This window comes from Pelobates fuscus, chromosome 4 (assembly GCF_036172605.1).
Source record: "Pelobates fuscus isolate aPelFus1 chromosome 4, aPelFus1.pri, whole genome shotgun sequence".
In the NCBI taxonomy this organism is placed as follows: Eukaryota; Metazoa; Chordata; class Amphibia; order Anura; family Pelobatidae; genus Pelobates; species Pelobates fuscus.
This window is the reverse complement of record NC_086320.1, coordinates 124,404,532-124,430,270: the sequence shown is the minus strand read 5'-3', so window position 1 is coordinate 124,430,270 and position 25,739 is coordinate 124,404,532. Positions and strand designations below refer to the sequence as shown.

Genomic DNA, 25,739 nt, shown 5'->3' with positions numbered 1-25,739 from the left:
TTGCAAGTATTTATAAAAAAAAAAAACGATCTACCTGACTAATCGTTTACAGTTTAGCCGACAAATATTTGAAGAGTAAAAATCTGCAACAAAAACATTTGGTTGTTAAACACAAGTTTGTGGGAGTAACAAAATGCATTCATGTTTAGTCTGAGAAGTACACAACGTTCTTATTGCTTAACCAAGCTAAAAGAAAGCATCTATGTCTGGAAGGGGGCACAAAGAAAGCACTGATGGGAAGTGCTATTACATTTCTAGACATTCTATTCAGTCAGTTACTGGTATGAAAATTCAGCATCTCAGCGCCTTGTAGTCTGAAGCGAAAGGATGATTGACTTACCTTACCAAGACACTTCACAGTATATTGTTTTTGTTAAATATACTAGAAATGTGTCTAAGATCCCACCTTATAAATATGCCTCCGGTCATGAAGCTTAGCTTAAAAATGAACTACTGATCACTGCCAAATAGTGAGAACTAACTAGACCTAACTTGCGCTTGTTTAAAGCATTAGCCCAGTGTCAAAAAACTACATTTTAGCATTTCCTGTAGAGAAAAGTACAATTCAAGTGAAGTTAGCGTTATGTTTATTTGAGAAATGAATTTTGTGAGCGCTGCTTAGCTCTTTGTTGAAATAAGAAAATGTTGATATTTTTGTAAAGATCCACGTTGAACACTTTGAAGCCTTTCAATACTTTTTTTAAGTCTTGAAAAGTTTCAAAGTGTTCAACGATGATGTTTATTTTTTTTATGTATTGTTACAATTATGTTATGGATTATTTTGTAGGCTAGCAGTCAGATTTGAATTCCTTACTTAGCAAGTTTACATATCAATTTAAATTGATTATTTAATAAAGTATTCTGTGTTACTGGACTGTTTGTCTGCAGTTTGTCATAAGCCTTAAATCCTCTATATTCATAAACCTCAAAACCTCCTGCTTGCCCTCTGTGAGTCACACCTCTGTTAAAAAATCCAGATCTGATCGTTGATCTGATCTGATCGTTGATTTTAGGGGTTCTATTCACTAATCCTCTGTGGAGTTGGAGAATATGTCCTACTTGGCTAGTTGGGCTATATATATATATATATATATATATATATATATATATATATATATATATATAAGTATATCTGATCATATCAGGACTCCAATAAGGAATCCAGGGCACTAGATGGTTTATAACGCAAAATAGCAGCATTTATGTCAGAAAATGTAACACTTTTTTAACACTTCCTTTCGCTGATCACAGGACCTTTATATTATAAAGAAGTATATAATAAACACTTTTTCACGCACATGTGAAGTGATCAAATGTGCATTGTAATTTTACCAATGTATACATTGCTCAGTGAGGGAATTCGCGTACAGTACTATCTGGTACTATAGATATTACAATTTTCAAACCTTAGGGACACAGGTTCTATTACTGACAGAGTAATGTCAGACATCAATGTTCCCAAAGTCCACACAATATTAATCTGTTTATTTGATTAATGGCTGAGATCATGTGCTAAAAGTGTTTTACTTTCTACAGGGAAAACCACAATATAAAACTAGCATGGTAATATTATCGTTATAGTTAATGCTTTTATTAGGACTATATAAATCTTCAGGGAATTATGTTTTTATGGTGTTAGGATGCAAAGTGTGAGTAGAGTTTGCACACCTGCATAATTTAGTAAGTAAGTTTCAATATATTCTGGATTTGTATAGCTGTTATCATCCAAGCAGTTTGTGGCAAGTCCATATTCTAAGGTATTGTGTCTGCTTTGGAACGATATTTGTGATAACAATAATTGACCATAAACCTCCCCAGTGAACCAAGGAGCCAGGCAGATACAACCACTAACCACCTCCCCAGTGAACCAAGGAGCCAGGCAGATACAACCACTAACCACCTCCCCAGTGAACCAAGGAGCCAGGCAGATACAACCACTAACCTCTATATGGAAACCCTGGTTTGGGACACAAGACCACCAGGCAGAGAAAAGCAGAAAATTCTAATCCCGCAACACCTAGATTTCAAGACTTATCCAGGGAAAACTGTAGTTAATGCTTGAGGTGAGGTTAATTCCAGCTGATGGCTATAGGGGTTCTAGTTAAATAACAGATTGCAGTGAGTGTTTTGGCCACTGCGGGTTTAGTGGAAGCTAGCTCTCTTATTCAAGGATACATACTTGTGATTCTTAAACTTTTGGCAGAATAAGGTAAACTTGTCTTAGCTTGTAACAAAGAACAGGAGACTCTGAGCACTTTAAAAACAGTTCATCTTCTTTGGAAACAAAACCAAATGATCCCGTTCACAGCAACGATGCTGGCTAAATGTCTTTTGGAGTATAAAACAATGTTCCACCAAATATTTTGACGGGGATAATGTGTAATTTCCTTGTTTGATTTCCCATCATAGGCTGAGGATGTGCATTATCAATCAAACACCTGCACATATCCTGACCCGTATCCTCACAGAGAGAGCCAAATGGATTAGAGGATAAGATGACAGCTGACATCTGTGCTCTGCTATGACCATATCTACCATTTCATCTCTAAACTAATATATGTTTTGATGTTTTGTGATGTTTTATGAATAGGAAGAATATATTCATAAAAAATATAAATGGACAGGTCATGACAATGTCTGTTGTTTTGATGTAGAAGCATAGCAAGAGTACCCAGGAAAATGTTTTACAAAGCACACCCACAACAACAGAAAGAATATATATAATTGTTGAATGTCAAGTTCCTGTTAAGTTATCCAAATGTTGCCGACAGCATGACATTGACAGCTTTAGGGCAGAACTATTTCTGTTTTGACACTAGCTTTGTATCAATTTTTTTTTTACTATTATTCTATTGGTAGACAAATATAGCATACTCTGCTCCGCCATACCAAACGTAAGTGATGCCCTACATAGAAGATCTAGCATGAAAAGAGCAGAGATTTATACCATATTTGCACACATATTTATTGCTTTTATAATGAAGATTTACACTTTTTTGTTATCTGTACAAATTTGCACTGCAAGGATCGGCTGGGAGCACCAGGCTAGGAATTCCTTGGCACTCCTAGCTAATCATGGACTTTACACTTTGGGTGTCAACCAAGATTATAACAAAAATTGGAGGTACTGCTTTCAAAAATGGTTTCCATCATAACCACTAAAATAACTTGTAGTGGTTATGGTGCTTACAGTGTCCCTTTAACCAATACAACCTCAGTCTATACATGTTTTATAAGCAGTGGTGTTGTGGCACAAATCAATGGTTTATTTTTCTCTAGTTTCTGTTCGTGCGTAAGCTTATATTAATTTAATTGCATTAATGTTTAGTCTGATGTGCTTTGCTCTATGTTTGTTTAATTAAAACTCAGAGAATATATCTTAATTTTCACAGTGTAAAAGGAGCTGATGCTGGAAATGGTATCCGGGTGTTTACACCAGATATTGGCATGTTCATCGCCAGCTTGGCTTCATGGATATTCTGCAGGAAACTTGTGTTTAAATCTGTCACGGAAGATGATGCGCAGTACAACCCTCAGTTTGAAAATGAAGAAGTGGTATGTACTCGTAAAAGAAATGATGCTTAATGAAAGGTGTCATTAGTGGTGATGAGATATGGTGATATTCAACAATGTGTATGTGTAAATTATGTAAATGTTTTTAAGGTGTCCAATAGAAATTGTTATTAAACATTTCTCAAATGCAAAAGGCTAATTTAATTGTTCTTTAACAAAATGATTTCATGATATTAAAGTTATTAAACAATAAAATGTTAAAGGAGTACTCCAAGCACCAAAACCACCACAGCTGTTTTAGTGGTTGTGATTTTAGGAGTGTCCTGGCACCCCTCTATTGTAACGAGTCAAATAATTTTTGAGGCACTGCGTTTTCCTGGCACTGCAGAATCCTGCAGTGCCCCACTCCCTCCCTCCTTATTCAGTGCTTTCCTATGGGGATTCTGGCAATGCTGGAGGTCCTCATGCATAGCGTGAGGACGTCAAGCGTTGTTTAAAACACTTTTCGTGTTCTAAGAACACGGAAGTCCCTCTAGTGGCTGTCTGTTAGACAGACACTAGAGGAGGACTTAACCCTGCAAGGTAATTATTGCAGTTTATAAAAGCTGCACTAATTACACTTGCAGGGTTAAGGGTGGTGGGATTTGGCACCCAGACCACTCCAATGGGCAGAAGTGGTATGGGTGCTTACAGTGTCCCTTTAATTGGGCTCTGCTCTCCACCTCTACTACCATTGCTATAAAGCATGAAGTTCCTAGGTAGCGGAATGCTCTCAGTCACTGAGCTAAGAACTACATTGCATGCTTACTTAGAAGAGCTAACTGGAGTTTCAACTTAGGAACTTCCATCTCTTTGGCGATGCCAATGATAAAAGGGGTGGCGTTTGGTGGACCCCAAGTAAGAAGTCAAACTGTTCAAAAATTATTTTAATCTTTACAATGGGGCGGTGGGCGGCTTTCTCTATTTAAGCATACAACTATTTTACGATAACATTTTTACAGTTAAAAAAGTTTGATAAATTTTTATTCACAATATTTGTGCCAATATAACACATGATTCCACAGATGAGAAAAGTAATACTGTTCAGTTTACCAGCTAGGCCAGTGTGCAGTTTTGACTGTTTTGACTGTTATGACTGTTATGACTGTTATGTTTTCTGTTGAAATATTAAGCAAGGAAGATATAAGAGCAGAGTTGGACACATGTCTGGCAAATTCTTTTGACAGTAGCGGGTAATTCATCGATGAACCTAGATTGTTCCTTGGACATAATGAAGCGGGCTCAGTTTACATTTAGTCTGTAAGCATGTTAAGTCATATGCTTATAACATCAACCTAATGAATTGTGGTGAAATGACATACCTCGATTAGCAACCCATAGTTTGACCTCAAGTAAGAAGCCCAAATGTATGCTATACAATGAGACTTATGTGTGGTCTGAGTGGCACAGGTCAATCATATTCACATGGATTTCGGTTATATGTCAATACAAATACTTTGACTCCATTTGTATTTATGAACATATTTCAAGAACAGCTGCTTCCCCTTCAGCTAATTTGCTCAAAAGGAAACACTAGTAGCCTTTACCGTATGCCAGTTAGTGGTCCATGTGTACTTTTGGTTCAGGTGTAATTATGGTACTAAGCAACTTATTTAACGTATCATTCCTCAGGCAAAGGATATTTCCAAGATTCAATCTGTAAAAATATCCATTTTCCTATGCTACATTACACACAGTATAAATATGATTCGTGTTTTAGTGCAAGATAAACAGCCTGGCATTAGAGGAGCCTTTGATACTTTTGTATATTGCAGAGCAAATCTCAAATTTAACCATAAGCCATTGAAATAATAATAACGGTAATGTAATAAAAGTATTTAAAGGAAAGCTAGAGGAGATAAAATACCCCGTAAGTTTCCTGCCGATGTGCTGTTTAGTGCTTTTGTCTGCAGCTACAGACAGACCATTCCCTTAAAAAAAAGATCTGCAATAGATAGTAATCGCAAAAATGATTGTCCAGTAGAGGTTTATGGTACAGTTAATTTATCCCCAAAAGCAGTTCCTCTTATTACCCAATATGAGTGGAATTCTTTGTAAACTGATAGCAGCATTCACCATGTCCTACTAAATTGGACATAGCCAGGTTCACTATTTAGTTTGCTGTCTTAGCTGCAGCAATTTTTTTGCAGATTTTTGCAAAATTAATTCACTCTTAGAGGTGAGAGCAGGCACTTAATCAATTTTTCAGTTTTGCAAAAACTGTCTTCCAGTGGCATTGCATGGTCCAATACCTACCATACAATGCATTAACTTTTGACGTTTAGTCACCCTGAGCTACCTCTTACGTTCCCAGTTTCTTGTTAGGAATATATGTTCAAGAGCAGTAATAGATCACACAAAATTGTAGATGCACACACATTTTAAAGTATAGATATTTTGAATTAATATGCACTTTGTGAATGCAAAGTGTATGATGACAAATGTGGCATCATTGCAATGACAATCCTAATGTTTTCCCCATTCAGTACTTTTATGCTTAAGAGTCCTATTCATATGAACAAAGTCAAGCAGCAGATATTGGGAGCAACACTCAGCTAACCGAGATGTTCACCAACTCGTTTGAATGTCATTTAACAACTGTAAGATGACATCAAGTGACCTGCAAAAAGAATGGCAAATGTCAACTGGTTTGAAGTGCACAGTGAGGGCTGTTCCAAATAGGCTCTTAGGGGCAGGGCTGACGTCGTGCAAAGCTAAAAAAATATGAGAACCAAAGACTGAGGTTTGCATAAGGATTGAACCATAGAGGACTGAAGAGTCCAGTTTTCAGATTTGCCCAACACCTAGTCATTTAATGGCTGGAGACCTGGAGAGCTCTAAAAGCCACAGTGCCTTGCACCCACTGTGAAATTTGATGGAGGTTCAGTGATGATCCATTGAAACCCTCTGGAATGTGGTCGCGAGGAAGGTGGATGGCCACAAACCAAAGCTACGCTGCTTGAATTTTTGCGACAGGGGTGGTATAAAGTCTGCTGGATGCATGAAAGCTGTGATTAAAGTCAGGGTTATTCCATAAAATTTTGATTTCTGAATTCTTCCTAAGTTAAAACATTAGTGTGGTATTGCTTAAAAATTATTATGAACTTGTTTTCTTTGCATATTTTATATGGAATTTGTCAGAAATATTGTTAGTAGTTCATAGAATAAAACAGAAATGTTAATTTTGCTCAGACATTTACCTATAAATTGCAATACCAGAGAAAATTATAATTTTACAGGGGGTTGCTTTTTTTCATAGCTGTGTTTGTGCCTCCAGTGAGGCCCTCACAGTGTACTGGAAATATGAGACATTCTACTAAAAATGCTGATCATAAGGTTAAATAAAACCAGCTTTATTCACAAACTTCAACTGTAAGCGCCCACTGACTCACCAAACTCTGCAATTCTTGTAAAATGATGCATCTTATTAAAAGAATTTAAAGTCACGTACTAGCTATACACATATTAACCACATTGTGCAGATCATTGCATTTTGTTGATAAACCTTTGCATATAAGCAGATTATTGATAGTTTTGTAACAGCACAGAGTGATTACGTTTGCAAACTCGTTTAAATGTGTCTTCCATATGTGCTGCTGTTTTCTTCTCTGTAATAACACTTGGTGCATGACCACTGACTGCTGATCGTATTTTTATGATAAGTACACATTCTGCTTTATAAACCGCTATTTGTATGAAATAATGACTGTTTTATTTTTAATAGCAGCGGTGAAATGAGCTTTCCTAGGTTTATATTGTATGGCTTGTGTTGGATCTTTGGATTCTGGGACATTTTCCAGATGAATTCACCTGCTTTACATTTCAAAATCCTAATAAAAGTGCCTCGAGACAACTTAGCTCCAGTGGTGCAAGCGATGGGGTGGTAATGATTTGGACACTGGCCTGGCATCTGGCAAACTATTTCATTTCATAAAAGCTGCATATTAAAAATAGTCTTCTCTGGTGTGAAACGTAATTACGGATACACTTCCCCTTCTAAATCCCTTCTGAATTTTAATGTGTATGTTCATTTAAAGTGGTGTAGCTCTGAAAACCAATGATCATTGAAATGCATTCTAAATATTTTGTTAAATTTTACAAAATATATTTTTTGGCAACTACCAAAGCGTCTAGTTTGTATGGAAATACAAGAAAAATACGAGAGAAATAAATAATATTAAATTATTACAGAGAAAATGTCTTCACACGTTAAGGTTTCTTAATTTGTACTTTTTTTTCTTCTTTTTAAAAAAAAAAACTTTTTTGAGGTATGCTAAGCAGTAGTTCTTTATATTTCTACTACAAAAATAAGATATCCATAACATATCTAAGATATATATGATATTTATGAATTTACATTTGTCGAATGATATAAATACAAACATACTAAAGTAATGCAATATTCTGTAATGTATATATTTGATTGGATTAACAGGATTTGGAATGACTAGTTTTCGGAACATTCTTCTATCCATGCAATAACACATGCAGTTCAACAAGACAAATAATTCAAAAGGCTAATAAAAGTAATTTAAAAAGTTACCGACACAGGCACCTTGCTTTCAGGGGGTCTTAAAAAATCTCATCAAATGTAGTGAAAGAGATAGCATTTTAAAGGAAGGGGGGGGGGGGGGGGGGAGAGAGAAGGAAGTGTTAAATGACACAGTAAATAAGTAAGTTTTCAATATTGAAATAGGTATATACATATGCAAAATAAAATAAAAATATATGGATCTCAACAAAAATGTATACTCTTTTTTTCTAATCTCATGGCATTATTTTTCTAATCTCAAGGTTTATGGCACGTATACACAGGGCTAGTGCAAGGATTTTTGCCCCCCTTATTCTCTGTCCACCATGTGACATCACAATGCCTCACCCATATGAACTGCCATATGAGTTAACGCCAGTGCTGCACACAGTGTCTTTTCTCTAAAAAGGCAGTGTGTTTACATTAAAAAGCCTACAGGAACAGGCTATTGACACCAGAACCACTACATTAAGCTGTAGTGGTTCTCGTGACTACAGTGTCCCTTTAATGTATATTAGAGATTAGTGAGACTATAATTTACTGGATTGCCTACTGGAGCTGCTCACAAAAATCAACGAACTTGAAGCAGCTCCATTTTTGTAGGCCCTTTACGTAGCTCAAGGTCTGGGCCCCCAGACACGCAAGGCTTGCCCATAAGTCCTACAAGGCCCGACCATAAGTCCATTTACATGGCCCACACCTGAGTTCGCTCACAGGGATTGGAGTGTATCTGTGTAAGTGATATGTTATGTCTTATTGTAGAGGATGTAATGTGTGTGTGGATTAAAAAGAGTGTTCTTATGGAATGTAGTGTGTAGGAATACCGGTTTGTATACGGGATGTAGTGTGTGTGTTTATAGGAGATGCAGTGTGTTTGTGTGTAAGGGATGGATAGAAGTGTGTGTTTTTGTGTAAGGAAGACATTGTGTGTTTCTGTGTGTGTGTGTAAGGGATGCAAGGTGTGTTTCTGTGTATGTAAGGGATGCAGTGTGTGTCTGTAAGGGGTGCATTGAGTGTGTGTAAGATCCATTGTGTTTCTGTGTGTTGTAAGAGAAGCAGTGTGTGTTTGTGTGTGTGCGTAAGGGATGCATTGTGTGTTTGTATATGTAAGGGATGCATTGTGTGTGTGTGTGTGTAATGGATGCATTGTGTGTAAGGGTAAGTGTGTAAGGGAAGCAGGGTGTGTTTCTGTGTGTGTGTGTAGGATTCACTGTATGTTTCGGTTTGTGAGTAGGGATGCATTGTATGTTTCTGTGCGTGTGTGTGTGTGTAGGGAAGCAGTGTGTTTTTCTGTAAATGTGTAAGGATGCATTGTGTCTGTGTGTAGTGTGAAAGAAAGGGTTTGTGGCCCCTCTGTGTGTCTTTCCCCTCCCACCCCCAGGTCCCTCTGTGCATCTCACTCCTGAGCCCCTGGGTGCATAGACATTTTGCTCAATGGTGGGGTTTATTCCAGATTTATTTACAGCAAATAGAAAGTTGGATTAAAAAGATTGGCAGTGGAGGTTATTTCCCAGAAGAACGTTTGCAGAAATGTGTAACTTGCTTCTACCTCCTTCTATCACAGTGGATCAATTGATGCCTCCTTTACTGCATGCAGTGGTTATTTCTCATAGATTCAGTTTTGTACCAGATTACAACCCAGACCACCTCACACCTACCTTGTAGCGTGTCTCACTTCTCATGAGACTTGTGGCCACCATTTCTCCGGAGTCGCAAATGGCCATTTTAGTGATTGCTGTGTGTCACAAGACTCGTGGCCACCTTTTTGCAAAGTTTACTACGGTGATCCCCTATCTACATCAAATATCTGTCACACTGTTAGCTCCCCTCTGGCAGGGACAACTGTGGCATTTGACCTGCTGGAGTTGTCATATTGTCAGACCCTCTCCTGCTCCCATTGTTCCCTCTATTTCTCACGGTCCTGTATTGGAACTCTCACTCCCTGGTCCTTTCAAGATCATTTCACACTGGTGGCCTGGAATCTTTCAGGGGTTACTAGAATATCTGAGACCTATCGCGAATGGCTGGTCTCTCCTGTGGGACTCCTGGGATCCAGGGACTAGGAAATACAATTTTTCCTCCTGGAACTACTGATGTGGCTGGTCTGTGGAAAGGGTTCTCAATCCCTACCAATCATTATAAATTTCCTCTCATGGCTTTACTCCAATGACAGATCATGTCGATCTATAAATGTGGTTCGTTCATCCATTTTGGTGGGTCATGGCCCGGTTCAGGGCTTGACTGTAGGCAATTATACTCTCTTTTGCCACTTGATGCTTGGCATTAGTCTTGGTCGATCTTTTGGACCGAAATATTCAACGCTGTGGGACGTTTTACAGGTTTTAAGTTTTTTGGATGATGGGCCGGAGAATGATCGTCTCTCTCTTACAACTTTCTGCTAAACTTACTGTCCTACACTGTCTATTGTCCTTTCATTGTGTTTCTGATGTTCATGCATTCGATTTCAACGCTCTATCCTTTTGACCTGACAGGTTACTTTTAACATATTGAGACGTACATAATCTCCTTCAACAACTTTATTTATTCGCTTTTTCAGAACGATGCAAATGTCTGCATTGTCAATATCTTTTGTTGTTAGTTTGCGATTACAGCACCGCTTTGCAGTTTGCAATCTGAACAACTCTTATTTTCTTATGGTTTTCTTGGTTTTTCTTCTGGCAGATATCGACCCTTCTTTCGGCGCGCACTCCATCTGGGGTGTGGCAGCATCCCACGTTTTTCCCTCAGGAGCTTCATTAGTCAATCCCCTGGTCACGGGAAACTATGTTGAATTTTTACCCTTCTTATTATTCTGATTTCTTGCTGTTGTCTTAGCATTATAATAGCAATAGTGATGTCGCGAACATAACATTTTCGGTTCGCGAAAGGCGAACGTGAACTTCCGCAAATGTTTGCGAACGGGCGAACCGCCATAGACTTCAATGGGCAGGCGAATTTTAAAACCCACAAGGACTCTTTATGGCCACAAAAGTGATGGAAAAGTTGTTTCAAGGGGACTAACACCTGGACTGTGGCACGCCGGAGGGGGATCCATGGCAAAACTCCCATGGAAAATGACATAGTTGATGCAGAGTCTGGTTTTAATCCATAAATAGGCATAAATCACCTAACATTCCTAAATTGTTTGGAATAACGTGCTTTAAAACATCAGGTATGATGTTGTATCGATCAGGTAGTGTAAGGGTTACGCCCGCTTCACAGTGACAGACCAAACCACCTCTTCCCCTGTTAGATTCCCGTTGTGCTGGGACATCACCCTTATACGCTGTGTAAAGCATACTTTTTAATTGATTTTGGAACTGCTGCATCCTTTCCGACTTGCCGTAATTCGGTAACATTTCAGGCACTTTCTGCTTATACCGGGGGTCTAGTAGCGTGTACACCCAGTACAGGTCGTTCTCCTTCAGCCTTTTTATACGAGGGTCCCTCAACAGGCACGACAGCATGAAAGACCCCATTTGCAAAAGGTTGGATGCCGAGCTACTCATGTCCCGTTCCTCGTCCTCCGTGATCTCACTGAAGGTATGTTCTTCACCCCAGCCACGTACAACACCACGGGTACCAGATAGGTGACAACGAGCACACTGGGATGCCTGTTGTGGTTGGTCTTCCTCCTCCTCCTCAAAGCCACATTCCTTCTCTGACTCCTCTTCCTCACAATCCTCTTCCAGCGTTGCCGTAGGTACAGCAAGCAATGCTGATAAGGCTATTTCTGGTGGTGATGGTGACCACAACTCTTCCTCTTCACGCTCATCTACGGCCTGATCCAGCACTCTTTGCAGGGCATGCTCCAGGAAGAAAAAAAATGGTATGATGTCGCTGATGGTGGCTTCGGTGCGACTGACTAGGTTTGTCACCTCCTCAAAAGGACGCATAAGCCTACAGGCATTGCGCATGAGCGTCCAGTAACATGGCAAAAAAAATTCCCAGCTCCACAGAGGCTGTCCTAGCACCCCGGTCATACAAATACTTGTTAACAGCTTTTTCTTGTTGGAGCAGGCGGTCGAACATTACGAGTGTTGAATTCCAACGTGTCGGGCTGTCGCAAATCAAGCGCCTCACTGGCATTTTGTTTCGCCGCTGGATATCAGAAAAGTGCGCCATGGCCGTGTAGGAACACCTAAAATGGCCACACACCTTCCTGGCCTGCTTCAAGACGTCCTGTAAGCCTGGGTACTTAAGCACAAAGCGTTGTACGATCAGATTACACACATGTGCCATGCAAGGCACATGTGTCAACTTGCCCAAATTCAATGCCACCAACAAATTTCTTCCGTTGTCACAAACCACTTTGCCGATATCCAGTTGGTGCGGAGTCAGCCACTGATCCACCTGTGCGTTCAGGGCGGACAGGAGTGCTGGTCCAGTGTGACTCTCTGCTTTCAGGCAAGTCAACCCCAAGACGGCGTGACACTGCCGTATCCGGGATGTGGAATAGTACCTGGAGAGCTGGGGGGGGTGCCATTGATGTGGAGGAAGATGCAGCAGCAGAAGAGGACTCAGCCGAGGAGGTTATGGAAGAGGATGGAGTAGGAGGAGTAGAGAAGGTGGCAGCAGGCCTGCCTGCAAGTCGTGTTGGTGTCACCAACTCCTCTGCAGAGCCACGCATTCCATGCTTGGCAGCCATCACCAGGTTTACCCAATGCGCAGTGTAGGTGATATACCTGCCCTGACCATGCTTTGCAGACCAGGTATCAGTGGTCAGATGGACCCTTGCCCCCAACACTTGTGCCAGACATTCCATTACTACCTTTTGCACAATCGAGTACAGGTTGGGGATTGCCTTTTGTGCAAAGAAATTTTGGCCGGGTACCTTCCACTGCGGTGTCCCAATAGCTACAATTTTTTTGAACGCCTCAGACTTCACCAGCATGTATGGTAAAAGCTGGTGGGCTAAGAGTTCAGTCAAGCCAGCTGTCAGACGCCGGGCAAGGGGGGGACTTTGTGACATTGGCTTCTTACGCTCAAACATGTCCTTGACTGACACCTGACTGTGTGCAGATGAGCAGGAACTGCTCAAGGCAAGAGACGGAGTGGCGGATGGTTGAGAGGGGGCAAGGAGGACAGCAGTGGTTGACGTGGCTGAAGATGCTGGACAAGGAGGAGGATGGCAGCTTTGAGTTTGTGTGCTGCTTGTACTCATGTGTTGATCCCATAGGCGTTTGTGATGTGCGATCATGTGCCTTCGCAAAGCAGTTGTACCTAGGTGGGTGTTGGACTTCCCACGACTCAGTTTCTTTTGGCACAGGTTGCAAATGGCATCGCTGTTGTCAGAGGCAGACACACAAATAAATGCCACACTGCTGAGCTCTGCAATGACGGCATTCTGGTGGTGGCAACAGCATGCGTTGATTGGCGTGCTGTCTGGCTGACCCCAGGTGCCGATGCATGCTGTCTGACTGTGCCACTAGCTCCTTGCGACGACCTCCCCCTGCTTCCAACTCGTCTCCTCCTCCTCCTCTCTGTCTCCCCATCTGAACTTTCCCCCTGTTCTTCTTCTGTTCTAGCGGGCACCCACGTAACATCCACGGACGCATCGTCATCATCAACCGCTTCACTTGTATCTGACAACTCAGCAAAGGAAGCAGCAGCGGGTACAACATCATCATCATCACACCGTATGTCCATGTGTGTAATGCTGCCTGACTGAGACATATCCCTGTTATATACATCCTCTGGCAATAATGGTTGCGCATCACTCATTTCTTCCAACTGATGTGTAAATAACTCCTCTGACATACCAAGTGAAGCTGCTGTAGTGCTAGTGTTGGTGGTGGCGGCAGGCGGGCGAGTGGTAACTTGAGAGGTGCCCGAAGCTAAGCTGGAGGAGGATGGTGCGTCAAGGTTCCGAGCAGAAGCTGTAGAAGATTGGGTGTCCTGTGTTAGCCAGTCAACTATGTCCTCAGAACTTTTCCAGTTCAGGGTACGTGGCCTCTGAACACTGGGCATTATTCTAGGGCCAAAGGGAATCACAGCACCACGACCACGATGGCCCCTGCGGGGTGGCCTGCCTCTGCCTGTCATTTCTTTTCGATTAGTGGAAATATGCGTGCAAGCTACTTTGACAACAGATATGAGTGGCATTGTGCACTGGCAGAAGTTGGCAGAGTAGACGCTGTAGGCCTGACACACACGCTTGCAGACAACTAACTGCTATTCAATCTTTTACAGTCAAAATTGTATTTTATTTTATTTTTTAAATGTACACTACTGTTACACCAGATATGAGTTGCACTGGTGTGACACTGTGCCCTGGCAGGTCCTGAAACGCACACGCGTGAAGGAAACTGACTGCTGTTATATTACAGTCCAAAAAGTTTTGTTTTTTTTAAATGCAAGCTATTGGACACCTGATATGAGTGAGTGGTGGCACTGGGCAGGCCCTGAAACACACACTCGTGAAGGAAACTGACTGCTATTATATTACAGTCCAAAAAGTTATTTTTTTGTTAAATGCAAGCTATTGTGACACCAGATATGAGTGGTGGCACTGGGCAAGTGGGCACAGTATACACTGTGAGCCTGACACACAGGCTGGAAGGCAGGCAACTGCAATTACATTATACAGGAAAAAAAAAAAAAGCAGACTGATGTTGATGTTCTAGCCCCAAAAAGGGCTTTTTGGGGTGCTGTCCTTACAGCAGAGATCAGATGAGTCCTTCAGGACTGTAGTGGACACTGAATGCACTAGCCTAGCTATCAATTTCCCTATCAAATCAGCAGCAGCTTCACTGTCCCTCCTCTCACTAAGAATGCAGCTTCACAATGAATGTAAAATGGATGCTGTCCAGGAGGTGGGAGGGTCTGCTGCTGATTGACTGGAATGTGTCTGCTGAATGTGAGGTACAGGGTCAAAGTTTACTCAATGATGACAAATAGGGGGCGGACCGAACAGCGCATATGTTCGCCATCTGTGGCGAACGCGAACAAGCGATGTTCACCGGGAACTATTCGCCAGCGAACAGTTCGGGACATCACTAAATAACAACATATGAAACCTCCTGCTATCTGGTAAAATTGATTATCCTTGCTTAGGTGTAGGGAGCATCGTAATTTTGGTAATGACAGGAGGCAAATATTTACATCCCTTAGCCCCTCCCATGTCTTATATATGATGCTACCTTGCTCAGTTTGTCTGTAGATATTCAAATATGTGGATTAGTGAAGTACAGTCTTGTTGATATATATTGACATGTACCCATGTATGCATATATTGACTTATCCCAATTTAGTCAGTTTGGTTTATAATATTCCCTCACATACATTATTAATTACCACTAGTTGCAAGATCAACTTGTCTTCTTTTTCAGTGTAAAGTTTCTTTTCAGTGTAAAGTTTCCAGGATTTTCTAGACATCTCTTTAGGAATGGAATACTTGGACCAAATCTCTTCTGGAGAAAATATTTTGCCTGTTATTTTGAACATTGTCTTTAGTTTCTATTGATTGTTCATTGTTGTTTCTCCTATTAACTGTTATATGTTCTCAAAGAAAGAGGAGGTACTTCCTGACTTCTTTGTTCTGATTAGTTGTTTTTCTTATATCATTGCTGCTATAGAATTGGAGTTAATAAGGTGTAAGCAAAATATTTGCTTCTTGTCATTATTAAAAGGTTATCTCTTCACTTAAACTAGGATAACCTACAATTCACCACAATTCAATGTTTAGTGAATTCAACCCAAAGCATTATTTCTTAATATTATAACCTCCTGGACATGCTATATACTCTAAAAAGTTCACTATTGACACTGTCCTATGTAAGCCATTGCAGGTGCAAGATTGCTTTAACAGATGAGTAAATAAATCAGTCTATATCGCTAGGATAATTATTTAGTTTATAACCGAGTAGCTGAAAGTTAGCCAGCCTTCAGGATTATTGAAATAAAAAGACCTGTGGTACACTTGAAGTGTAATGCGACCTGCAAATTAGGGCAGTATGGCACCAATCGCCAATTCACTCACTCAGCTCTCTTGACCCCTTAATGCTGAATTAGCATGCACATACCTTGTGTGCAAACATGAAATATGAAGTTCTTTTAGACTAAAAGCATCTTAGGCTTATTCCAAACTTTTTATGAAATGATGTTCTGTCTTCTTCACCGTATCACTGCACGGATGTTTTCATGTACCTAGATAATTGAGGAGGTAAAGGGAGACCGGATAGGATTTCTTAAACATGTGTTCTTACTCAGTAGGCTAGGGATCTCAGTAGGTTAGGGATAAAATAATACATAGACATTTTCAAGGACTGCATCTTGATGTACGATAGCATATGTAAAACTTACCAAATTTACATTATTAAAGTGAGAAGCATGTGTCATTTTCATTTATCACTTCCTATGTGTTTTAAAGTGGACAAAAAAAGAAATGCGGGTGTAGACTTTATGCTTGGAAAAGAGAAAAAAATATATAGAGTTAAAGTCACTCGTAGGACAAGTCTGTGTATTCTTCATTTGAGAAGAATACACAGAAGGAAAGTGAGAAAGAAGAAAAATATACAAAGTACATGTCATTTTAGACATATAATAACTTCCATTAAACAGCGCTAATTAAATGAATGTATATAGGTGCAGGACTAACTTCCCCCTAGGATTCCAACTTACACTTATTGCCACGTAGAACGGAAAAATAAAGAATGTCTTCACATGAAAGAAAGAGACAGCATATAAGTTAATAACAAATGATATAAAGAAAAATAAACTAAAATCCACTAAATTTTGTATTCAAACTGCAGATGGAGTTCTTTATATGTTATAAAACAGAAGTAAGTCAATATTTATGTTTGGTGAAGTTTCTATGGCCTGGTTTTAGTTATGTAATTTGAAGTGACCTTGGGTTTTTTTGTGTGTGTGTTTTACTTCTATTTTATATATTCTTTTCTGAGAGCAATCTTCCAGGGACAGATTACAGAGAACACCAATAGATTAACAGGGTAATTCAGGAAAGTGAAAATCTAATTTTGGACTAGAGTAGCCAAATTGAAAGCATAGCTGACTTTTCCATTTATTTTCCTTGAATTTAAAATTCTCTTTATTTCCCACTGTTAAGTTTGTCAGGAGCTTTTACTTAACCGTTGATAAACCTCCCGATTGTGGAGCTGCAGTGACTTACTGATGGGGTAGGCAACTTTCAACACTCCAGATTGTGTGCACTACATCTCCCTTGATGCTTTGCACGCGTTATGACTGTAAGAGCATTATAGGAAATGTAGGCCACTACATGTGGAGTGCCAAAGGTTGCCTACCTCTGACTTACTGCAGAGGAATGAAACACTCTCCAAACTGTTAATAGTCTCAGATTACCCCAACAACACTTGTAAAGCTTCATGGGAGAGAGACTGAAGATAAATTGTTGTTTGGTGTGTTCTTTTTTGAGAAATGATGACATTTCCGTGCTTTCGAGTGTATACTCTACCTGATGATATAGTTGAAAGCTGAATGTTAACAAAATAATCCAGTAGTGACTAATAGCTTTTCTGGCCTCACTCGGGGTTGTAGCAACAACAGCTGCTCTGCAGGAATTGCTGTTTTCCTGCCTGAGATTTATTGCAGATTAGACATTTATTTGCATTATGCAATGAAGGTCTTTACCAGTTTCATACATTCATTTAACCACTTCTATACAAACCTGCGCTGCTAATTCTGCATTTTTAATGCAAATGGATTGAAAATAAAAGTAATCTTTCTAGTAATAGGTGCAGAGCTTTTCCCATAATGCCCACTACTCTTTGTGGTTACAAATTGCCCGTTACCCGTTTAGGTAGAACATTTGGTTCCAACTCATCTACCATAATAGTTTTCATAGAATATCATAGTATTATCAATCAAGTTTACTAATAACGATAAAAGTATGTACTATGATATAGATGTTAATATCTGATTCAATGTTGCTCTCTTTATTGACCTTGAAAGTTTGAAGGTTGACTTAACCCTTAGTGAAAACAAACATGTGAACCGGAGATGATGAAACAAGAGAACTAAATGCTAAATACCGGGATCATATTAAATGTTTGGTTATTATTTCCGATGCTGACAGCATACATAGTGGGAAATGATGCATTATGCCACACTTCAAAGGACAACATAAGCGCCAAAACAATTATAGCTTAATGGCATGGTTTTTATGTGTAGATCATGTTAAATCAGTTTGTTTATGCAGCACTAGTCACACCACCCCTGCCATGTGACCCACACAGTCTTCCTTCACATTTCCTGTAAAGAGAGATCTAATGTTTAAACATTCTTTATTGCACAGCCTGTCTAATTTAGAATTCCTTATCTCTTGATATGTTAGCAGACTGTTAGAATCTACAGGAGTCTCTAGTGTGTTATTAAAGTCTATTTAACAGAGCGGGAGATAACACTTTGAAAGTAAACACAATGCACAGTCATATGTGATTGAAAATGAAACCATTTTTTTTTCATGTTGGCTGTGTGAGCCACACACAGGGCAGGTGTGGGTGGGCAGCATAAACAGAACCAAAAGTGATTTATCTCCTAAGTGGCACAGAATTGAGCTGTGAGATGGCAGGGGCATGACCTGTACACTAAAACTACTTAATTAAGCTAAAGTTGTTTTGGTGCTTAGACTATCCCTTTAACTAGTTTGGCTTAAAAGGTCCATGAGTGCAAAGTTTATAGCACAGAGTGTACCCTGCTACACTCACTCTCAGCTCTGAGAGCACTTTATAAATGTGGTTATTTGTAAAAATTAAGGTAGGATTGATTGTCTCCAAATTGACCGCTATAAATTAATTCAATACTGAATTTACCCAGCAGTCCTTCATCTATAAATATTAGATTGTGGAATGTCTCACAGAAAAATTTTGACTTTTTATTAACATCTATTCTTTTTTCAGAACCTTACAGTTAAAATGTCTCAAAATAATCCATTTAAAAATGTACTTTTTTTATTTTAGTCAGAAGCAGGAAAGTTGGACTTGGATGATGAATATATGAATGGAGAAGACTTTGATGGAGAGGATAATGAAAATGAAGGGGAAGAAGAAAGCGCAAAATTAAGGCTCCTTCGCAAAGTTGCTTCATTTGCATCACAACTTAAAGAGTTTATTGGCAACATTATTACCACCGCTGGAAAAGTAGTTATTACAATTTTACTTGGTTTAACAGGTTTGTACCATATGAATTATATTTTGTTTCTCTTTAAAAGTTTGTTCTAATATTTAACACCAATTTAACAGTTATGCTGGCAGAATTTACTTACCATAAAGCACACAGGACTGGAAACAGACAGACTTATTCTACACTAATGGGAATAGTCAGGAACTGAGCAGAGATTTTCAAATTTCAAACCAAAGTAGACGAGCTGGAAGCAAAACTAGAGGATATTCACTAAACAAGAACTGTTCAGAATTAATCAGGACATTTCTAATTTTAGGCCAAAGGATCAGAAGTGAAATAAATCACCAATTAAACCAAATATTTTGGTTCATCAAATTTGGCCTATATCCTGATTTTCCCTAGCCAACAATTTCTGGCTTAGTTAATAACCAAGACCTGAGATGTGAATTAGTAAGAATTGGTCAGTTTTAGGCTATAATTTGAGATTCCCTGGTCACTTTCCGATTTAATGTGTGTTTTGTTCTTTGTTGCTGTGCTGCATACTTATTTAAAATAAAACAACTAAAATGTCACCTAAAACGGAAAAAAAAAACTTACTAAAAATGCTAACAAAACAGAAGAGAAAAATACTAAAAATAATGCTACAAACAAACTATTTGTCATGTATGCTCTCAGGCTGACATTCCTTTAATAATGGAAATCTTGGTAAAAAAAGACTTGATTATTGAGAAATATAAATCAATATATCTTGTTATGTAAATAACCTTAGATGAATATCAATTTTTTTGTTTTGTTTTTTTCCTAGGCATGATGTTGCCTTCCTTGACCTCAGCTGTGTATTTCTTTGTTTTTTTGGGTCTATGCACATGGTGGTCCTGTTGCCGAGTATTCGATCCGCTGATATTCAGCTGTTTATGTGTATTAATGGCCATATTCAGTGCAGGGCACTTAATTGGACTTTATCTGTACCAGTTGCAATTTTTTCAAGAGATTATTCCACCAAATGATTTCTATGCCAGGTAAGTTATTACAAAAAGTGTGCGTTCAGTTTTGTTTATTGTGAGCCATTTTGTATTCTCTCTCACACAACCACAGTTGTCATTATTACATTAGCATTGTAAAATTAAGTGCTGCAAACTCAAACTCTCACTACTCCTGGGTGGCAGCAATAACTATAGTACACATCAGCCACAATACATACAATAAAAAACAAAGAAAAAAGTTACTTGTGCACTATCCCAAATCCATATGTTCATTTAACCCCTTAGTGATCATGGACGTTTTAGGTACATCCGAACAAAAAACGGTCCTTAAGGAAGCAGACATACCTGATACGTCCGCGGGGATTTAGAGCACTGGAAGAGAACATGATCGCTTCCAGCAGCTCTAATGGTATTGCAGCGATGCCTCGATGTTGAAGCATTGCTGCAATACCCCTTCTCACTGCCAGTGGCAGCCGGAGAACACCGGGTGATCGCTTCCACCGGATGGATCACTTCTGGGTTGCTCCACGTGGAGCCTGGCAGTGAGGCAGAGCTTCAGAAGCCATCAGGCAGGCTTCCGATGCTCTGCCTGTACTGAGTGCCTTGAGGGGTTGAGGCACTCAGTAAATATAATTAAAAAAAAAATAATAATAATTAAAGAATGTAAAAAAATTTGTAACCCCTACCCTCCCTGCCTCTCCCTCCCCATGTACATACCAATCGCCGCCGTTCCCCGGTCTTCTACTTAGGGGGGGACAGACAGTCCCCCCTCTCCAATTTAGGATCCCCAGGGGCCATGTGATTGCTCAAAAAGAGCGGTCACATGGCCACAATAAGTGTCCACAATGCTGACAGCAGGGGTGAAAAAAAGTAGAATAAATAAATAAAAGGTAATACAAAATATATATATATATATATATATATATATATATATATATATATATATATATATATATATATATATATTGTGGCAGGATGGCCAGGCTCTTCACAATAAACTTCAAGTGCAACAGTCAGGATAAAATAGTACTGTAGTTTATTGTCACTTTCCACAATTTATACAAGGTTGTGCTCTCCCACAAAATAAAACAAAAATAAAATAAATCCTACTCCAACTTGGAGACTTACTAAACAACAGTATTACTAACTATCCAACTGCCCAGCCAATCTAGTTCCCAGTTTTAAACAAGATGAAATACAGCACTTTTAGCAGGTTTCACACAGTACCTTTTTCTCAGAGTCTCAGAGTCTCAGGCTTAACTACCTCCTCTCTCTCAGCTGTTAAACTCCCTGATGTCTTCAGAGGCTAACCTTTTAAAACCCTAGGGCTGGTTAATTACATTCACCTGGTTGATAACATTCAAGGGGTGACTCCCCCAATTAACCCCATCATGCTGGGAATAGAGATTGCTCCAATCTATTACTAACATAGAAAGCCTCTCTGACCTTGCCACAATATATATATATGCAAACAAAAAAGTGCACACTCCACCAGAAAGGTGAGATCAGGCTCTACACTTAAGTAAAGGATTTCCTTAACCTTCACAAAACACAGACAAAATAAATGGAGCACTGAAATACCTGTACAAATGTATAAACGATGTATATGGATGACACTGTATTATAGCCTGCAAATGACAGACAACCAAATCATAGTGCAGACATATGTAATACAAAAGAAAAATAGAATACAGAACGCATATAAATTTTGAACTCACAAATATAGAGCCAAAGGGTCACCTGGCTCTAGTGGTATATGCCTCAGGATCTTTAAAGGGGGGATCTTTAAAGGGGATCCACTACCCTTTCCTTGTATCCTCCTGGTATCTTCCACTTCCAAAGGAAAGGTAAAGATGCAAATGGGTCAGTATCCAATGAATCAGGAAGAAATGTATTCAATAAAATGAAATGAAAAGTAACATAAAAATAATGACAGAGATTCCAATGAATCAAAATAACATAATAAGTAGTCCTATAAACCAAAACGCGTTTCGCCAGGGGCTGGCTTCCTCAGTTGGTGTAGATTTTCAAATGGCACTTTTCCTGCTTTTATATGGTGTAGATTTCTTAATTTTCGACATCTGTGTCAACGGACGTGTTAATCCATGGGACGTGTACTCCATTAGTGCGTCCATGCCGGCATCCGTAAACCCGGAAGTCCTGTTCGTGGAACGCACATGTGACCGGTCCTTGAGGCGCACACGTGACTGGATGACGTGTGCGTTCGCATGTAACTTACTATTTGTCTTACTACTGGTTCTTCATGTTCACAAAACGTCCTTATTTATAATAAGTCCAATCTCGCATATATAGTTCGTTTAAGACAGGTGAAGAGAAATAAACAAAAGAAAAGAGGGACAACATCAGAAAAGATTACATAAAAACATTACTATGTATCCTAAAATTAATGTAAGAACTAAACTAGCTCCTAGTTAAAATAATAAAATAATATCACAGTTGATAAAATCATACATAATAATAAAAGGGGGCTGGTTAAAAAATAGTAAACAAGGACATCCACAATATAAATAAAAATGTGGTAAATATAAAGTGCAGATAGTGAGAAGTAGGGAATCCTACCCATTATACACAGATATACTTAAAAGTGATATGTAGGGGAAGTGGGGGATCTTAGTAGTAGGGTGGAGATGTTAAAGAAGGAATACTTATAAAAAATGACAAAGCTCGAAATCTAAGTTTAGTCCAAACGGAACTAAAGTATTAAAATTATAAATAAATGACATTTCTTCCTTCCCAATTTGTTGAAGAAAATCTCCACCTCTCCACTTCCTCTTAATTAACTTTAATGCGCAGAATGTGAGTCCCTGTGGATTCTGACTGTGGTATTGTTTAAAATGCTGAGGGACACTGTGAGTTTCTATACCCTTCTTGATGTTCCTTATATGTTCGGAAACTCTGATATGCAGGCATCTAATTGTTCTCCCTATATACATTTTATTACAGGGGCATATTAAGAGGTAGATAATGTTTTTAGAATAGCAGGTCAGCTGATTTCTTTAGTATTTTTTATATTTCTTTTTTTGCTTAGTTTCCCGGCATGCTAGGCATGTCCCACATCCATAAAATCCTTTACTTTTTGTTAAAAAATTTTCATTTTTACTGGAAGGGTTTTTTAGAACACTATTGACCAAAATCTGTTTCATATTTTTACACCCCCTATGTACTATCTGAGGTTTTGATGGCAAAATTTCCTTAAGAATTGGGTCATCTTGTAGCAGATGCCAATATTTATTAATGGCATATCTTACTTTTTTGTTCCTTGCTGAGAAGTTACAAACGAACGGGATCTTAAATTTATTTCTTCCTACATCTTGCGTTTTCTTTTTGTTGTAAGAAAGTAGGTCACTTCTTTTCAATCTTTTAATTTCCTCAATACTTGATTGAGGACTTTACTTGACGAACTATTTTCGTTATACCCCTTTTCTAAAAATTTACTCTTCATAACTTGTGTCTGTATTAAAAAATATCTTTCTTGCGTACAATTTCTTCTTAGTCTCATGAATTGGCTCTTTGGTGCATTCGTAAGCCATGGGGTGTGATGGCAGCTTGTTAGGTCAATATATCCATTACAATCCACCTCTTTAAAGTATTTTTTGGTGTGGAGTGTTCCTTCTTCTATAAAAATATTCAAGTCTAAAAAGTTGATGTCCGAATTACTATGGGTGGAGGTAAGTCTAATCCCCCAATCATTGTTGTTTAAAAAGGTTAAAAAATGTTCCAGACTAATTTCATCTCCTTTCCAAATAAAAAATATATCATCAATGTAACGGCGATAGGTGACCAAGTTCGCTGCAAAGTGACTATGCAAAATAAATGTCTCTTCCCAGTACGCCATAAATAAATTGGCATAACTGGGTGTGAACTTGGTCCCCATCGCCGTTCCATTGATTTGGAGATAAAAACTGTCTTTAAACCAAAAGAAGTTATTGGTTAAAATGAGGAATATCCCTTCTTTGATAAAATCTATCTGTTCCTGTTTAAAATCAGACCATTCTAAAAAATATTGCACTGCTTCATTCCTTTACTGTGCGGAATAATACTATAAAGGGAGCTCACGTCACAAGTTACTAATATGTAATTCTCTTCCCATATAATATTACTAATAATTGAAAATCTGGAGGATGTGTATTGTGTCCTTCAAGTATGTGACATTCTTCACAACTATTGGTTGGAGAAGGACAGCAATGTATTCTGATGTTCTTGACGATATGCTATCTACTCCAGAAATTATGGGTCTTCCTGGTGGGTCTGTTAAGTGCTTATGCATTTTCGGTAAACAGTAAAACACGGGAATTTGTGGATTCTGAATATTCAGGTATTTCGCTTCTGAATCAGATAAAAATAAGATTATCTAATCCTTCTTTAATAAATTCCTCAACTTTTTTTTGAGGAATTTATTAAAGAATGATTAGCTAATCTTATTTTATCTGATTCAGACGCGAAATACCTGCATATTTACTTTACTCTGATTCCCATCAACCTGAGCCACCACTAGAAACCAGGGAAAGTCACCCTCCTGCACCTAAAAGGTAGGAAACACGAGGGTGACTTAAACATTTTGTATATGTGTGTGTTTGTTTGTATGTGTGTGTGTGTGTGTCTGTGTGTTTGTCTTTCTGTCTGTGCGTATGTGTCTGTCTATGTGTGTGTCTGTATGTCTTTATGTATGTGTGTCTGTCTGTGTGTATGTATGTATGTATGTGTCCTTGTATGTATGTGTGTCTTGTGTGTGTGTGTCTGTCTGTCTTTCTGTCTGTATGTGTGTGACTGTGTGTCTGTATGTATGTATGTATGTGTTTGTGTGTATGTCTGACTGTATGTATGTGTCTGTGTGTATGTATGTATGTATGTGTCTATGTGTGTGTGTGTGTGTGTCTGTTTGTGTGTATGTATGTGTGTCTATGTGTATGTGTGTGTCTGTCTGTGTCTGTGTGAGTGTGTGTCTGTCTATCTGTATGTGTCTTTGTGTATGTGTGTGTGTGTCTCTATGTATGCATGTGTCTGTGTGTATGTATGTGTGTATGGTTCTGTATGTATATGTCTGTCTGTATGTGTCTATGTGTGGGTGTCTCTATGTATGTATGTGTCTGTATGTATGTGTGTGTGTGTGTGTGTTTGTTGGGGGGAGAAGAGGGAGGGAGGGGGTGGGGAGAAGAAGGGGGGGAGGGAAGGGAAAGAGGGAGGGGGCACGGATCAGTTTTGCACCAGGGTCCCATGGATTGTGTGTACGCCACTGCCTGTACCTTTTCAAAACACCATAAAACCTGTACATGGTGGGTATTGTTATACTCGGGAGACTTCACTGAACACAAATATGAGTGTTTAAAACAGTAAAACGTATCACGCTAACTTTGGCAAGTGTTTGTGGCTAAGTGGCTACTACAAAAAACTGGACATACCCCATGTTGAATACCATGGGTTGTGTACTTTTACAAATGGTATGCCATGCTGGGGTTAATTTTCATTCCTGGGCTGCTATATGGTCTCAAAGGCAACATAAGCCCAGCAAACTAATCATGCAAGTTTCAATGTGCAAACATGGAAAAGGGAAA

General features: G+C 39.0%; 1 protein-coding gene across 1 annotated transcript in view; it reads left to right on the top strand.

The window, feature by feature from the left end:
- PIEZO2 (piezo type mechanosensitive ion channel component 2) overlaps positions 1-25,739 on the top strand; it is a 409,694-nt gene that overhangs the window by 251,104 nt on the left and 132,851 nt on the right. Inside the window, exons 5-7 of the mRNA XM_063451573.1 lie at positions 3,393-3,555; positions 19,021-19,231; positions 19,989-20,202. Of these exons, the coding sequence (XP_063307643.1) occupies positions 3,393-3,555; positions 19,021-19,231; positions 19,989-20,202 (588 nt within the window). The remainder of the gene's footprint in view (positions 1-3,392; positions 3,556-19,020; positions 19,232-19,988; positions 20,203-25,739) is intronic.